Source organism: Dermacentor albipictus, chromosome 3, assembly GCF_038994185.2.
Source record: "Dermacentor albipictus isolate Rhodes 1998 colony chromosome 3, USDA_Dalb.pri_finalv2, whole genome shotgun sequence".
In the NCBI taxonomy this organism is placed as follows: domain Eukaryota; kingdom Metazoa; phylum Arthropoda; class Arachnida; order Ixodida; family Ixodidae; genus Dermacentor; species Dermacentor albipictus.
In genome coordinates, this window is record NC_091823.1 from 146,046,608 (window position 1) to 146,064,816 (window position 18,209).

General features: G+C 43.9%; 1 protein-coding gene across 4 annotated transcripts in view; it reads right to left on the reverse strand.

The window, feature by feature from the left end:
• Positions 1–18,209, reverse strand: part of LOC135896665 (NLR family CARD domain-containing protein 3-like) — a 117,613-nt gene that overhangs the window by 54,130 nt on the left and 45,274 nt on the right. For 3 of the 4 annotated variants that reach the window (XM_070536133.1, XM_070536134.1, XM_070536132.1), the window contains exon 3: positions 12,467–12,775. The exons of the other annotated variant lie outside the window; for it this stretch is intronic. In XM_070536133.1, coding sequence (XP_070392234.1) covers positions 12,467–12,775 — 309 coding nt within the window. The remainder of the gene's footprint in view (positions 1–12,466; positions 12,776–18,209) is intronic. 4 annotated transcript variants of the gene reach the window in all.

Sequence of the window (18,209 nt, forward strand, 5' to 3'; positions counted from 1 at the left end):
AGTCTTTTCGCAATCTCTCTCCGCGACTTCTATTTGCCAGTAGGCAGACTTGAGATCCATTGACGAGAAATATTTTGCGTTGCAGAGTCAATCTTGTGCGTCCTCTATCCGTTGAAAAGGGTATAGGTCCTTCTTCCTGATGTTTTCAATTCGACGATAATCGACTCAGAAACGTAGGGTTCCGTCCTTTTTCTTCACCAAGACTACAGGAGATGCCCACGGGCTTTTCCACGGATGGATGGTGTCGTCGCGCTGCATTTCGTCGGCTTGTTCTCTTATAGCTTCACGTTCTCACGTCGAAACTCGGTAAGGGCTCTGGCGGAGTGGTCGAGCGCACTCTCCGGTAATTATGCGAAGCTTTGCGACTGGTGTTTGTCGAATCATCGATGACGTTGAAAAGTAGCATTTGTATTGTCGGAGCAGACTTCTGGGCTGTTGCTGCTTAATCATGGGGAGACGGATTTATGTCGAAGTCTGGTTCGGGAACTATGGTCGTCAGGGTAGACGCGGCAGAATTCTAGAGGACAAACTGATTACTGGTTTCCAGAATTTCCTCGATGTGCGCGATCGTAGTGCCCTTGTTGATGTGCTTTAACTCCTTGCTGAAGTTTGTCAGCAACACTTTAGTTTTTCCTCCGTGCAGTCGAGCGATCCCTCTTGCGCCGCAAATTTCACGGTCTAGCAATAGACGTTGGACACCCTCAATGACGCCTTCTACGTCGGCAGGTGTTTTGGTGCCAATGGAAATGACAAGGCTAGAGCGGGGCGGGATACTGACTTGACTTTCAAGCACGCTTAAGGCGTGGTGGCTACGAGAGCTCTCCAGCGGTATCGGTCGCTCTTTGGACAGCGTTACTGACTTCGACTTCAGGTCGATGATTGCGCCGAGGTGGTTCAGGAAGTCTATGTCGAGAATGACGTCTCGTGAACGCTGTTGGAGGATAACAAAGGTGGTAGGGTATGTCCGGTCATGAACGGTAATTCTTGCCGTGCGTATTCCAGTCGGCGTGATGAGGTGTCCTCCAGCGGTCCGAATTTGAGGGCCTTCTCATACAGTCTTAACTTTCTCCAGCTGGGCGGCGATGGGTCTACTCATCACGGAGTAATTAGCTCCTGCGTCTACTAAGGTGGTGACTGCGTGGCCGTCGAGAAGCAGGTCGAGGTGTGTGGTTCTTTGTCTTGCGTTACAGTTAGGTCTTGGCGTCGGATCACGGCTGCGTCTCTTTGACCGGTGGCTGGTACGTGGCGTCATCACCTCGTCTTTCGTCGGCGTATTCTTTGCTTCCAGACTTCATCGGGATGGCGGCGTGTCGTTGTGTTGTCGAGTTAGTTTCGTCGGCGTCTTCGTCGGCGGCGGAGGATCTTCGTTAGTTGGACGAAGAGCAACCGCACCTCCATCGGTTGCTGCTTTTAGTTTTCCGGATATGGGCTCGCAGAACGGCCCCGGGCTGGGCTAGTGCGATGACGGCGTATGTCATCACTTCTGGCTGGGGCTGCGGTAATTGTGGTTGGAGCTGAGGAACTCCAAGTTGTGGCTGCACCTGTTCTTTCACGATGTCGGTGCTCGAGGCCACTTGAGACTGCGACTAAGGCAAGACCTTGTGCAGTTCATAGCACACAATGGCCCTGAGGGTCTCGCGCAGATCGTCCGTAGCCAGTGATTGAATTCCTGCGTAGTTGGTAGAGTTCGTACGGCGGTCGAATTGCCGGTTCCGCATTGCCAGTGTATTCTCGATGCTGGAGGCCTCGCGAATGAACTCTTCTACGGTCTTCGGTGGGCTTCGAATCATTGCGCCGAAAAGTTATTCCTTCACACCACGCATGAGTAGGTGGACTTTCTTCTCCTAGGGCATATCCGGGTTGGTGTGGCGGAACAGATGGCTCAATTCTTCCGTAAAGATGGCAACATTCTCGCTAGGTAGCTGCACTCGGGCGTCCAGCATAGCTTTGGCCCTTTCCTTGCGCACGACGCTCGTAAAGGTGCGCAGGAAGCCACTACCGAACAGGTCCCACATTTTCATGGTCGACTCCCGGTTCTCAAACCATGTTCTGGTGGCGTCTTCTAAGGCGAAGAATACATGCCGCAGCTTGTCGTCGGAGTCCGAGTTGTTGAAGGTATTATTGTTGTCGTGATTTGTTCGTAGGTCTCCAGCGAGGATTCCGGGTCGTCAGTAGCTGCTCCATGGAAGGTCGATGGGTCCCGAGGTTGTTGCAGGATAACGAGGGACACTGGGGCAGACATTGGGGTTGTCTTGGGCACGATCTTTGTCGTCTCAGGCATTTATCCGTGCTTTGGGGGCACTCCTTGCAGTCTGCGGCTAGCACGCTGGTCTTGGGCGATCATGGTGTTGTCCTCGGGCTTCGGGCTTGGATCGCGGCTTTGCGGGGGCGTTCGGTACATGAACGCACAAGCACCTCCACCAGATGTGACGTGGTAGTGGCGGTGAAGAAAGCAGCCAAACTGAGAAAAACGAAAGTAGCATTCTATTGAGTGAACTTGTGCCCTTAAAAACAGGCTACACTCAAAGAACGGCGACAGCGGCGATCGTTGAAAATCAGATCAGCGGGTCAAGTGCGTCGGCTTTTATACATCAGTCATCGAACGTTCCAAAGTAATCGCTGGGACCTGCGTGCCTTTCACAAAGTTCTACATCATTCGCGCCGCGCACACATGCACTCAGATTTCACAAGGTTCGGTCACAGACATTGGATGGAAGCATTGATAATATTCCAGAAACTTCCGATACATGCAGGGGCATCCTGCGGTGTGCGATAACATTTGTTAGGCGGTGAAATGCGTCGCCCGATAATGACAAACAAGTACACGTGTCAATATCTTCAGAAAACTCGGTAGTATGTGCGTTAGTGCTCCCTCTATTGCGCTGACCCCTAGTGAAGTCGCGTATCTAAACAGATAGAAACCGCAATGTTTTTTTCAAGTGACCATGCTTTTAGTACAGTCACTCGCTGTTAAAACACCCCTTATGACGGCGTTTCATTTTTTGCGCATGCTGCCTCTAGTACATATACACACAATGGGGTAACGCAACAAAATATTGTTGGAAGCACCGCTGTGTACGTCGTCTCTCGCAGTCCTTGTCCTTCGTGCTGTACATTACTTTTTGATGAATAAATGTTCAGTCCACAAATAATATTACGTACAGAACCGTGCCTCGGTTTTATTGTCCAACAACAATGACCTGACGCGCATTCGATCTCGTCGTCTCAAGATTACAAAATCGAGTCTCAAATTCAATCTCTGTAATTCATTCAGATTGAATTTCCTTGTTTACTCATGGTTACGACCCTGCATTACTCCGCCTTCTCGACATTTACCGCCATCGGCTATGTGGGTTTCAAAGAACGCTGCTTCTTGGACTAGTTCGCAATTGATTTTAGTTAGTATTTGCAAGCCTTGTCACGCATGTGTCTTTCGTGCGCGTCTTATCTGCTGCAAATGTGTCTTGCAGTAGACGTGGTTTAATTCTATCAGTTATTTTGGTTCCTCTTAAACTTTTTAGTGGTACGAGCATCGAGCGACACTCTTAGTTCTCGCGCAGGGCTTCTGGTTCACCTCCTCAGACGACCGAAGGCAAAATTAAAAATAAAATGAGAAAAGAAGCAATAAAATGAGACAGTACAATATTCGCGGGTTTCATTGTAGGTTTGATATCAGATCACAGGTTTAGTTACAAGTTGAGTTACCGAAGTGTCTAGAATTAATAGAATTAGAAATTACTGATTACCGCACACAGAATCGTAGATTTTAGAGACCCGCCACGTGAGCACGACTTTGGCGAAATTCCTGGAAACACGAAAGTAGAAAGCGGAAGTAATGGCGTCACTGATGAAGTCGCACATAAGAAGGTGACCTGATATATAACCGGCTAATTAATGGAAAAGTGTTGCTTCGCACAGACTGAACATCTGCCTAGCATAGTGGATGTGACGTCACTGTCTCCTCTCTCGCGGCGCTCAACTGCTTGCTCGCAACAGCTGCGCGCGCGCGCTCTTTACATGCTGTGACGTCAGCACTGTAATGTGCGCTTCGTGCGCAGTTCGCTGGGGGGTTACGCCTCGCCAGATGACGCGCGCTGCGTTTCCTCTTCGCCCGCTTATCGTGTCAGGGAAATATGTTCGCCCGCTCAACCCAAAGAACACCAATGGCGAGGTGTGAGTTCCACTAAGAGATGCGTAAGTGCAAGATTAAGATGGTCTACTATTCAGTCAATCAATCAATCAATCAATCAATCAATCAATCAATCAATCAATCAATCAATTTTTTCAGTATCAAAGACACTTGGTGGGCACAGACAAAAAGCCATTCATCAGGCTTGACGAGGTCCGCACCCCCGAATATTGGCAGACAAGGCGCATAACAAATACACCACGCCTACATAAATAAACCGAACAGTGTACAGAAGTCAGGTGTGTGTGCATTTACGGTCCTAAATCAGCTGCCATTGTCATAAATACTAGTAAAAGATGCATAGCAACAAATCATTGTGTAGAAACAAATGATAAAATAAGATAAGGAATACGCAATTCGAGAGGATTTCAGTCCTGCTATCAGATATGCACGATCAAAACTGGTTGAATATGCTTTAGCCGCAAACCTCTCATTTAAACTACGTTTCGATAAACTGCACATGGGCAACAAAATATTTGGCTATGATAGTGGAAAAAAGGTGGTAACCGAAATAAGATAGCTAAAGGTCAAGCACCGTGCAGACCCTGAAACCTTGCGTACTGGCGCGGAACATAACACTTCTTGTTATCTTACACTTAATCTTCTGTTTGTTAACTGCCGAAGCTTGAAAAATAAGGCCGATGAGTTTGCAGCTTTACTTTCCGCTGTTCAACCACACAGTGATCGGCACTGAATCCTGGCTTCATGAATCCATCGCCAATAACGAGGTATTTCCGTGTGGTTATGATGTTTACCGGTGTGACAGAAACACACATGGTGGCGGCGTTTTTCTTCTCATTAATGAGTGCCTTCACAGTACTGAACTCCCTACTTCTTTCAATCACTCTGAATCCATATGGTGCAGGGTTAGAATGAGCAATGGCAATTACCTTGCTGTTGGGTCTTTTTAGCGGTCTCCTAGTTCTTGTAATCCGGAATCATTTACCGAGCTATCAAACTTTTTAACTACCGTAAATACTGAGTATATACTTGGGGGCGACTTTAACATGCCTGCTGTTGACTGGGAAGAAGGGAAACCTGTGTTCTCAGACTCGACTGCCCTATCTCTTGCCTTTTCAGAGTTCATTATAACTAATGACCTAACCCAATTTGTCTCCGAATGCACACGAAGAGACCATTTTTCTGCCAGCACTTTAGATTTGTTTTTTGCTAGCTCTGAGTCGCTGATCCAAAATGTAGCTGTCATCCCTGGTATCAGTGATCACGATTGCGTTGTTGCCACGTCTAGTGCCGCTTCAGTTAGACCAACCCATAAATATTCTAGAAAGGTTTTTTTCTACGACCGAGGTGATTACGTCTCTTTATCACGAGAGCTTTCAAATTTCTTCCCTATTTTTTATGAGGTCAGCCAGACAGTCGACATAGATGAAGCTTGGATTCTTTTTAGAGATAAATTAAAGGCTTTAATTGAACAATACATACCTTCCAAACTTTTGACAACTAGACGCCGGAAAGATAAACCGTGGGTAGATAAGAAAATTCGCTCGCTAATTAACAAAAAACGCCGCCTGTATGCTTCGTATTTGAAGACTCGCAATCAATCTGTTTTCCATGAAATGCGTCATGTGAACTACAATATTAAGCAAGAAATAAAGGTGAATAAACAAAGTTATATTTCATCGCTTGACGCAAAGTTAAGGGATAATCCTAAAGAATTTTGGAAATTTGTTAAAATAAATGGTAAAGTGGACACAACTGTCCCCATTTTATCAGTTGGCCAGAAAACAGTGCTTGATGATTATGAGAAGGCTTGCTGTCTGAATTCCAATTTTAAAAGTGTTTTTTTCTGAGACATACACTGGTGAACCGCCTGAAATACAAGAAATAGTCTATGAGAATATGCCTATGGTCACTGTCACATATAACGGTGTTCTGAAACTTATTTCCAATCTGAACAACAAATCAGCTGGCGGTCCCGATGGTACTCCGTCGCAGGTATTGAAATCCTGCTCTCAAGAAATTGCGCATTTTTTAGTCGCTCTGTTTAATAAATCATTAAATACCATTTCATTACCTGCAGAGTGGAAGGTAGCCCACGTCGTTCCCATACATAAAAACGGTCCCAAAAATGTACTAGAAAACTACAGGCCTATTTCTCTAACATGTGTATGTTGCAAAACAATAGAACACATCATATACAGTGCTGTGATGAAACACCTTCAAAGCAATAATTTTTTTTCGGATTTTCGACATGGATTTAGGCCCGGCTTGTCATGTACGACTCAACTGGTAGAGTTCGCTCACGATCTCTTTTACTCTTTTGACCTTGGATTTCAGGTAGACTGTATATTTTTAGATTTCCGGAAAGCTTTCGACACCGTTTCTCATGCATTGCTTTTACATAAATTATCTTGTCTCGGTATACACCCTGCAATAGTACATTGGATTGGAAATTACCTGTCTGGACGAACACAGCATGTTTTAATAAACGGCACTAAACCAACACCTGTCACTGTAACCTCTGGCGTGCCCCAAGGGTCTGTTTTGGGGCCTTTGTTATTTTTAGTCTCTATAAATGACATTGTGCACAATCTAGAATGCAAAGTGAGGTTATATGCTGATGATTGTGCCATATACAAGAATGTAGAAAATGTTTGTGATGTTAGTAGTTTGCAGAATGATCTGAACAAAATTCATGCTTGGTGCATTAAGTGGGGCATGTCTTTGAACAATGCTAAATGCCAACTTGTGTCATTCACCCGTAAACGCTTTCCTGTGAGATCAGTGTATAAATTGGACGGACTACTTTTTGAAAAGGTCGAACACTACAAATACCTCGGGGTCTATTTTTCAGAAAATTTAACATGGAACAGACATATTGAATATTTAACCTTAAAATCATCTCGTATACTAAACCTTGTTAGACGTAATTTTTATAACGCCCCCCAGAAAGTAAAAGAACAGCTTTACATAACAAATGTTCGTCCGGTACTCGAATACGCTTGCCAGGTATGGGACCCTCAAAGCTCTAAACTTATAGAAAAGCTCGAACGCGTCCAAAACCGCGCTGCAAGATTTGTTTCTGGTAATTATAATTTCCGTAGCAGTATTACATTGCTTAAAGAGGACCTTGGTTGAAAAACACTAGCACACCGCCGATTAACTGCAAAATTAGAACTTTTTTTCCGAATCTACTTTGATCTCACAGGAATAAACAAGAACTTGTACATTTTCCCTCCCCACTTCATCTCTAAACGATGTGATCACGAGCTGAAAGTCCTTGAAATGCGCTGTCGTACTGATGTCTACAGTAATTCATTTTTTCCGCATGTTTCCGCACACTGGAATAGGCTTCCCAGGAACATTGGTGAATGTAAAACGTGTTCAGAGTTTCTGTCTTTATTGTCACGCAGTCTGTCGTAGTATATTATCCCGTTTTCATTATATCATTTGGCTAGCATTGAACTTCATGCGATAGTGTACCCTTTCCATTTCTGTCTTGCAAATTTGCACCGCATTTCACAAGACCGTTTTGCAATCGAGATGACTCATCTATGTTACGTATTTTGTTACTTTTACCACCTGTGCTCTGCTGTATCAAGTTTTTGTCACATGTTCACTTTTCTTCAATTTGTCCCCCCCCCCTGCAATAATGACCTTGTGGCGCTGCAGGTACATGTATAAATAAATAAATAAAAAGAAATACGCTTGAACACACGACAGGGTCACATGAGTACATGAATACTGCATGAGACTACACACTCTATTGCGAAAGCAAAAAAGCACCGATAATTTGAACGTCACAGTAAGGGAAAGAAGACAATTAGGTGTGGCATTGTGTTATATTTGAAACTCTGAATTGTTGAGGAGCGCAGGTAACTGGTATTTTAGCATCTGAGAGCCGTACTTTGTACGTGTTCTAGGCACCTTCCAAAGATCACGCATTCTCAGTGTACGGGCATGCTCAAGCCGGTGTAGTCCGGACAATTCAGTAAGAAATGAATTGTTATTTTTCACTTCCAATTTGTAGCGTTTATGTAACATTGTAGGGCAAAGCTCATTTACTGCTAATAGATTAAGGGCCTTAAAGATTGGTTCCGTGTGTGTGTCGTATGCAGCATTACCGATGTTGCGAAGGGCTTTCTTTTGGAGTTTATGCAGTTTCTGAGTGTTTGTTTGTGTTGTCGTGCCCCAGACTGAATAGCAGTATGATAATTTCGACAAAAACAGGGATTTGTAAATTAACAATTTTATATTCTAAGGCAAGATGTGGCGATATTTGCACAAAACCCATATAGTTTTTGAAAGTCTATTTAATGTTTCATTTACTTGAACTGTCCACGTCATGTGTTGTTCAAAAACGGCGCGAAGACTTAGCTTCGCGTGATATTGGTATATTTGATGACCCAGTTTTTAGACTGCTGGTTATATTGAGTGCTTTGTGCTGAGGGCGAAATAAAACTGCTTTAGTCTTTGCAGCGTTTAAGTTTAATGAGTTAACGACACTCCAAGCATGAAGTTTACTTAACACCACGTTGCCTTTTTCTATGAGGCTAGACGGATCACACCCTGTTAAGAAAATACTTGTATCTTCTGCGTATATAATAAATTTTGTTTTACTGTCTATGTTTACTATATCGTTCACATATATGTTGAAGAGTTCTGGGCCTAACATACTGCCTTGAGGCACACCAGCACGAATTGGTTTTACTTTAGATAGAAAACCGTTAACACTGGTTTGCTGCCGACGATGATGAAAATAGGACGTGAGAAGTGTTAAGAAAGTGCCTCTAAAGCCATAATATTGCAGTTTCGCAAGTAGAGACTGGTGGTTAATTGAATCAAATGTTTTAGAGTAATCAACGAATATGCCTGGTGTGCATAGTACTTACCTCCAACGAAGTTGCCCATGCAAGCGCGTTCAAACTGGAGAGCTTTCCATCACGCGAGTTGGCGGTATCTTAACGATGACGAAATGGTCACGTTCTCAACAAAGTTGTCGTCGTGCGTGAAGAAATGTCTGTCGCGATTCACTAGCTCTCAAGAGAGGGGCTCTGCATGGACTGAAGTTCGCTACTCTCTTCTCGCAGGTTTGTTCCGAATTCACGGCTAGTGCAAAAGTATTTCGCATATGTGCACAAGTAACCGAAAAAGATTAGATACACTGCATAAACAACAAACGTAGACCTTATGTTACGTAGGCGCATGCGGTCACAGGCTCGCAGAAAAATTATACAAACCCCACACGCTTCGGGAAACGGGAAACATGAGCAAGCAAGGCCAAAATTACGCAGCACAAGGAGATGGCCGCTGGAGAATTTGGAGACAGATGCATGCCTGAGTCACGAGGATGAACCTTAAACAGCTAGCAGAAATTTTACTAGGCATTACAGAACGTGTTAAGCCACAAAACGCGCCGTGATCAACCCTGTAGAAATGCGCCCCCCCGAATTAATACGGTTCACTGTCCGAAAAAAAGATGCGTATTGTGTTCCATGGCTTGAAACAAGCGCAGCGTTTTTTTTTTCGGTTACAGAAATCGTTCCCGGACCTAATGGTAAGACGGGAACATTTTGCGTGGCGCAAAGCAGGTTTTCCTGTCGCCGACCAGATCAGCTCCAGAAAATCTCTAAGTGTGAACAGGGCTTTAGAATGTGTTGACCTGGGGTGCGATCGGAGATCATTCTTCAAAACGCACGTTCAGTTTCAGCTCACGCATATAGGCTGCGCCGAGTCGTTAGCCGCCGACTCAGCGCGGCCTAGGCCAATCGCGTGAGGTGAAAGTGAACGCAAACTGAACGCACTTTTGGAACAATGATCTCCGATCGTGTAGCTGATCCTTTTTTCCTAGAGCTTATTGTTTTCATAGAGCTGTTATTCATTTTGATCACGTATAACTAGGAACCAGAACTTCAGGCAGAATTCTCATTTATTTCTTACCTCCTTATCGCGCCTATTTAACATATAAACACTTACTATGTCTAGAAACATTTTATTGGCGTCATTATCGGGTATTTGAATGACTAGTTCGATGTTACTGCCTACATTCGATTTTCAGGGGCTACAAATGTCTAAGAGTTTTGTGCTAGCCTTGCCTTGTATAGAATGTTATAACTCACTGGGGAACTGGACTGAAGGCAGCCGATTGTTACCGCGAATGCTTTGCCGGTGTTAAGGCTCTTATTAACAGATTTGGGGCTGGCTAGTGCACTTCTGTGAGAAGGGCTGAAACTGCTATACGCGAAGATACACTCGGAGGTCTCTTAACCTACTTGTGGGCTGAATTGATATCTTCAGCTGACGTCATCTGGAAACTTGAATGCCTAGTTGCGACTCTGACCACTAGTATGGGGCTAACATGGAAGTTTAAGAAAAGGTTCGTTGGCATCCCTAATGAACCTGCTGTTTTTCAAGCTATTTAGAAGCTTCAAACTACGTGGTACAAAAGTATCAGCTGTTAGGTATTGAAAGAACTGTTGCAGGTTTTGACCAGCGAACATTTTGCAATTCCATAGGGCAATAGATCATCAAACGTACCGAACGAGAAGTATGTGCCGGTAACTTCGGTGGATGTTGAGCGTTGTTTGCCCGCACAAACTGATACCCAGCAAAAATAGGCACAACTTGAAACACGAAGATCTTGAGGTGGTGCTTGTTTGTGACTGGTTTCACAACTTCTCCCGTGGTTGTATGTCTAGGCACACTAGATTTCAGATAAATCTTACAACCTCCTTTTATTGTATTGAGAAAATAAAATGAATTTCGCCAAACATGCATTTAATGGGTTTTACTTCTCGCAAAATCAAAGGTTATCCTCAGATGGACAGGAGAAGTTATTTTAGCCTATACACGGCTAATTATCGGTTTATAGTAATTATGCGTAAATAGCAACTATACTGCCTGTTAAAGGCGACTAAAAACGGCGATATTAAGTGCCTAAGGAACCGGTGTCTAGTTATGACAAGGAGTTTTAGGATTCCTTGAACTTATTGAAAGGAGAAAAAGTTAGCGCTTTCCAACTTGTTTAGTGCGACACCCGGCGAATTAGTTACAAGCGTTACAAGAAGGAGGACTTTCTGAAGTTTGCTAGCTTTCTCGGTCTTTACCGAAGAAGTTACACATCGACCAAAAATTTATCATAAATTAGTACACTACCTGCGCACACCGCAATCATATCTTTACCGATGTGGTAGGGTGCACTGGATAAATTTATGACCATCTGGCGTGGTGTCTGTAAATTTTCCTGAAAAGCGTTGTGATCAGAGGCCGTAACGCTCTCCCTCGTCCGCGGTCTGGTTTCATCCCCGACTGTATGCCCACGTGTGCAGGCGGAAGGAATATAAATCCCCTCGTATAGGGACACTTGATACACTAAGAAAAAAAAATGTTTCCAATCCACGCTGTTAAGGTGGTTCGACAGTATAGCTGTGAATAACTAGAACGATTACCCATTGACACGTAGTCTCATATTAGTCACACGGCGACATTCACATGCACGTTACCTAATTGTTAGGCTGTAACGGTTCAACGGCTCGCGACTTGGCTTGCGCCGCTACTTCGTGCACCAACAAAGAGTGGACCAGACTGATTAGAAATGCACTCAGCCGCACTTTCACCGCGCTTCGTATGCACGCTGGACATCGGAAGTACTCACTATACGCGGCCTTGCCCGTGGCACCGTCCCAACACAAATCAATTCCTAGGCGGGTTCTTTTAAGCATGAAGGTGTAGTTACATCGCTCCCTTCTTCGTATGCTACACTTGCCGCTTCCCGGCGATCGCGAAGAATACAGCCGCAATCTTTACTGGGAAACGCGTGCGGCGAACGCTATGCGCGAAGGCGATGCTTCTGGTTCTTCTATATTTACCCCGCACGACCGGCGCCGTCAACGCCATGGAGGCGAGCGCCATCTGCTGGTGCTGCAAGAACCCCAGCGGCGCGCGCCTCCCGTGTTTTTTGCCTGCGAACACGACAGACCCATTGTGAGGTGGCCAATACAGCTTTGCTGCAAAAACATTATCGCACAAAATGTCGAAAATATTCCGGAGCCCTCAACTGAGGCGCACTCTGTGACTGTGGGAAATGAAACGCAAGAGCTTATTTTATTATTTTCACTTTCAATAACAGCACGTATCGCAGGGATAAAAGAGGGTGCTTAAGAAGTATTTCTGTGCAGCTCTATTCGTCCGCTTGCAGAGATTTAAAAACTGCACTCACTTCAGGGCTACCCTATCACTAATCAACTGCGTCACATTTCTTAGCGCACACGCACACACACAGGCACACATACAGAGGCACGCACGCGCGCAAGTTACCTCGTTTGGGAAGAGCGTATTGACGACTCTGAGCCACTTGAGTGTGCTTGTCTCCGAAACTGCCGTCATGAAAGCATTCAGCGAAGCACACGCTTCCTTGGAAAGATTGGTCAGTCGCAGGTGCTCCAGAGAGAGTTCGGTGAGTCGCGACCGCAACAGATGAGTGACAGCGGAGAAGACCGCAACTGTTATCGCTGTATTAGTTAAATCTGAATCACTCAGGCAAAAGCAGCTCAGCGAAGAGATCCGCTTCATGGTGTTGCACATCAGTGAATCGAGGTTACGTTGTTCCCGTGGCTGAAGTCTTAACTGCGACAAGAACAACAAGAAAAGAATACATTATGTAAACCCCCGCCTTCAGTAGAGGCATCTGTATTATCCAACAGTTGAAACATCTGCGTTCTACTAGTGGCAACAACGACAAATGCAGAGTTTAATGGAAGCGTTGTCGTTTCCTAACGAAACAATACCACATTCTACCTCGATATTGAAGAGAGCTCAATTGGCCTATTTTAGGTTAGAAAGTTTGTTGGTTACACTACAGTAAGAGAACAGCTTCTTCCTCCATCTCAAAAATAGAGAGTATTCTTTTTCTACTTGGGCGTCCGAGACGGACTGCCAGAGACGGTATCCGCAAGTGAAGAATACTGCCTCTAAGTAAAGCGGCGATAGGTTGACTGGAAACTTAAGGTGAATAGAAGCAGTCAGATGAAACTTGTATTTACAATTTCTTACAAGAAATTACGCATAGAAATGCAAGGTGGAATAGTAACACACCGGGTGACCCTATGTCGGCAGAGTCGATGGTTTGTAGCACCGCGAGGCCGGAACGCTTGGTCGGAGCAACGGCACCACGTTTTCCATTCCTCGATACGCAGCCCCAAACATATACAGACCGAACACCATCGAGTGGTTTTCAGTATATAGTCCACCGGTACGCCAATCGCCAATCTTGTACAAGCATCGCCACGTGAGTGGTCCGCCGGCTATTCAAGTAGGATATATCCTTTGAGCGTCCCCTTTAGAATGGTGGCCGTAGGTTGCACCCCCAAGCTCTTGGTAGTATATAGCTTAATGTCCCACTTATGTTAAAAAAACGAAAGAAAAAGTAACCCCAAAGTATTCCCTTCACACACCTTTCCGAACCACATTTGGGAACTTTGTTTTTGTACACCTCCATTATTTGTCCTTTCCCTACTTTTCTTCCACCAATCTTCCAAACGCCTCGTACTAATCTACTGGGTACATGCTTGCTTTCCCCATGCTCTCGCTGAACCCAACGGCTTCAAGGAGGCCAGTGGTGCCTAAATAGACCGCTGGGCAGATATCTTCACATTCTAATAAAACATGCTCCATTGTTTCCCTAGCTCTACCACAGGAAGCAGATGCTTCTTCATTGTATCTCGGCTTATAATTGCGTGATCTAAGGCAACTTGATCTCTATTTGACAAGTAATGAGTCTCCCTTTGAGCTAACATGAATTGCTTCTTTCCAGATTTCATTTCTTGCTCTCATGTAGTTACTCGTAGCAAGCTTATGTTACATTACCGCCACCCATGAGATTGTCGTAGCCTCTCTGAGTTTTCGCTTGACGTTCTTTGTTGCTCACCCCACCCGTCTCGTAATTGCTGGCAAGCTTCCTAGTTACTTTCCTCTACCGTGAATCAATGTTTTTCCTGTGCAAATATCTGAACACTCTCCCAGCCCATTTAGTTCCATATTCCTCAGTCCTTCTTGACAATCAATTTTACTTAGAGCTTCCCTCCCTTCAAAACGTGTCCAGCCGATTTCAGCCTCGGCAGCTTTATTTATAGAAGGGCAGCGGATTGGGCGAGTTGGTGTTCCAAGGTAACAATAAAATTCAAACAGCGCTAGACGACAGGACAAGAAAGAGATCCTTTCGTCTAGCGCTGTTTGTCTCCTCCTCTTTCTGGTCCTGTCGTCTAGCGCTGTTTGAATTTTGCAACTTCATTTGTAGTCTTACAGTGAGCGCCCAATGCGAGGCGTCCCACTTTTCTTTGGTTGTCCAGATTTTATCCCTGACTTCAAGCAAGCAATCGCGTTTCGAAATGTAAGTCCTGGAACACTTACACCTTTCCACATACTCCGGCATACCTCGTACCTATTGTATCCCCATAGCCCTGTGTTTCAGTATGGCCGCATTTCTCTTCCCCTTAACTGTTATTGAATTTTTTTCTGTGTTTCTATATATCTATTGCCATCTTTTATGTGTATAACAACGTATTTATATTCGGTACCGCAAGGCATTCCCTGGCGCTGTATTGTCACTGTATGTTCGTTGTTTTTATTCAATACCATAACACCACATTTCTGAACGCTATATTTAAGACGTAACTTATCGCCTTGCTGTCCACAGATATTAGCCAAACACTGCCTTCACTTTGCTTCTTAGCTATGAACACAATGTTGCCCGCCTAAAGCAAACCTGGAAGTTGCTGTTCTACTACTGTACCCACCTGTTTTTATAAGAGATTAAACCCAGTATTACCTCTTTCTAGCGCCCTTTCCGTCGACGCCATGTACATCGTAAATAGCAGTGGTGATAAAGCGCACCCCTGCCTCAGTCCCTTGTTGATATCAACTTTCTCCTCGCTCGCATTCAACGCAAACTGTACTTTCTAGGTAAAATATTTCAAAATCTGTATGTAATCGTCACCCTTTCCCCTTACAGAATATCCCACAAAATGTCCCCGCCTACGTTGTCATATGCTACTGTATTGTCTAAAAAAACCACACAAAATGGCCTCCTTTGTATCAGGATATTTCAATACACTGAATAAGGACAAATAAGTTGTCATCCAAACACCTACCGACTCTGAAGCCATCCTGAAGTTCTCCCAATATGCCATTATGATCTGCCCATGCTTGCAGCTTCGATTTGATAGCCTGCATTGCTAACCGTTATATTACGAATGTAGGGGTCAGCGTCTATATGAGCAAATTCTCTATTTTCCCCCCTTATCTTTATAGCTTGAATTCGTTCCACTTTGTCGCCAATTGTCGGGCATTCGTACGTCTTCTAAAATTTTTTTCCGCTGCTTTCAACAGAGCTCACTTACATTTTTATCATAGTTGATTAATCAACCTAACGGCAACTTCATATAGTAGTACAGCTGTACGCTTAGGAATTCGCTCTTCGGCTTTCTTCCAGTTCGAATTTGTCAGCACCAGCTCCTTTTCCATCTGGTTTCCTTTCGTGCATTGTAAGGCGAAAGCGTTTCTAAACTCATGGTGAAGTGTGTGTCAACAGACCTTACTGCCGGGGTGTCCGCTGAAGTGTCATCACGCCGTACGAAGACAGTTTAAAGACAGATTAAAGAGTTAAAAACGATTGAGAATGACAGTGAATGATAACGTTATAATAGATTTTGGTAGAGGTTAATAATACTAGTAATGACCAACATTGACTATCAATGGCTTATCAATGACTAGTAAAGACTCCGAAAATACCAATATGTCCATCGACGAATTGTAATGAATACAATTGATTAGAAATGAATAGAAATGCTTAGTAATGCCGAGTAATGACTAATAATTACTGCAGTGACCTGTGATGTCTACTGATGACTATTACATGACGAACATGTTTAACGACGGCTTGGAATGGATCACGATTGACTACAAATGACTAAAAATGCTTAGTAGTGAGCAGTAATGACTAATAGTGACTGAAATGACTTGTAATCACTATTAACGACTACAAAATGACCAATATGTCTTACGACAACTTGTAACAAATACAATTCGTTACAAATGTCTAAAAATGCTTAGCAATGACCTGTAAGGACAAATAATGAATTTTGCTTTATATTCAAGAACTTTTAATTTATCAAGACATTGACAACCTTAACTTGAATAATAACAACGCAGTATAACAGGAGGCGAGACAGGGACAGACAGCGCTGCTTATGTAGAGAATAGATTATAATTTTCTTGTTCGAATTTAACACGCCTTTGATACTTTTTTCTCAGTCTACTTTTTTCTCAGTCTTTATCATCTGGCTGCATCCCTCATGACTGGCGAGTAGCTAAAGTAATCCCAATTTTCAAATCTGGCAGCCGCTCTGATCCCCTAAACTTTAGACCCATTTCACTGACTTGCACCTTCTCAAAGCTCCTTGAACATGTCATACACACCCATATCATTAATTATCTTGAAGATCACAACATCATATATAAATATCAGCACGGTTTTCGCAAGGGATTTTCTTGCGACACCCAGATTGCTGGATTTACTAACGACTTATTTACTTTAGTAGACGCCGGGTTTCAAGTCGACGCTTTGTTTCTCGATTTTTCTAAGGCATTTGATCGGATCCCCCACCATAGACTACTACTCAAGTTATCGCATCTCAATGTTCACCCTCAGGTTTATCATGGATTAAAGACTTCCTCTCATCTCGCGTTCAGTTCACAGCTGTTAATGGTTCTAACTCTTCGATGGCTCAAGTCACATCCGGTGTACCCCAGGGGAGCGTGCTTGGTCCCCTGCTCTTTCTAATATTTATTAATGACCTACCCAATTGTGTATCTTCCCAAATCAGATTGTTCGCGGACGACTGTGTTGTGTACCGAGCCATTAAATGTGAAACTGACCACCAATTTTTACAAACTGACCTCGATTCAATTAACACTTGGTGTTCATCGTGGCTAATGATGCTAAACCACTCTAAGACAAAGCTGGTCTCCTTTACAAGAAACTCTTCTCGCATCCCAACTGCATACACTATTAATCACGTAACAGTTGAGACAGCTTCTACTTACAAATATTTAGGGGTTCACCTTCAGTCCGACTTAACCTGGAACTATCACATCGATCTGATTTTAGCAGCTGCTAACCGTTCTCTTGGCCTCTTAAAACGTAACCTTCGACACGCTCCAGCGCTTGTGCGTAAACTTGCTTATATCACCCTAATCCGTCAGAAAATCGAGTACGCTTGAGCCATATGGAACCCGGATCAAACCTACCTCATAGATAACATCGAATCCCTGCAGAACCGTGCTGCTCGTTTCATTTTTTCAGATTACTCACGTTTCACTAGCGTCACATTGTTAAAGGCTCGTGCTGGTCTTGATAACCTTTCCCATCGTCGCAAACTTGCTCGCTTAACACTTTTTCACAAAATTTACCATCATCCGTTGCTTCATGACGATTTCTTTCAATCACCATCGGCGCTCTTTCCACGCCGTGACCATCCTTTCAAGATCAAACGCATCATTTGCCGCACTTCATCTTTTGCGAAATCATTCATATCCAAAACAATTATTGAGTGGAACCAGCTGCCTGCTTCAATCGCAACTGAAATGAATTCGTCCAAGTTTCATGAACTTCTAAAAAATGAATGTGATGAGTAGCTTTTTTTTCTAGTTTTGTTCCATTACCGCAATGTGTTTGATTTTTTATATATATAATTTTTTGTGTTTTGTTTACTACGATGCGTTTTTTTTCATTATGTCTCATTGAGTGTTGTTGTTCTGTTTTTCTTTAATTCTTTGCCTATTCCTTGAATACGCTTCTCTGGGTTGCTTGTAGAATTTTTGTCACCCCCTATGTAATACCCTCGTTGTGAGGGCCTTTAGGGGTTTCAAGAAATAATAATAATAAAGTTGTGTAATGTGTCCTTCACCTCGTTCCTCCCATTATCATCCCTCATTGTGACCCTTTTTCTTCCCCTCTTCCCCTTCCCTTACGTAGAGTAGCAGGCCAGATGCTCCATTATAC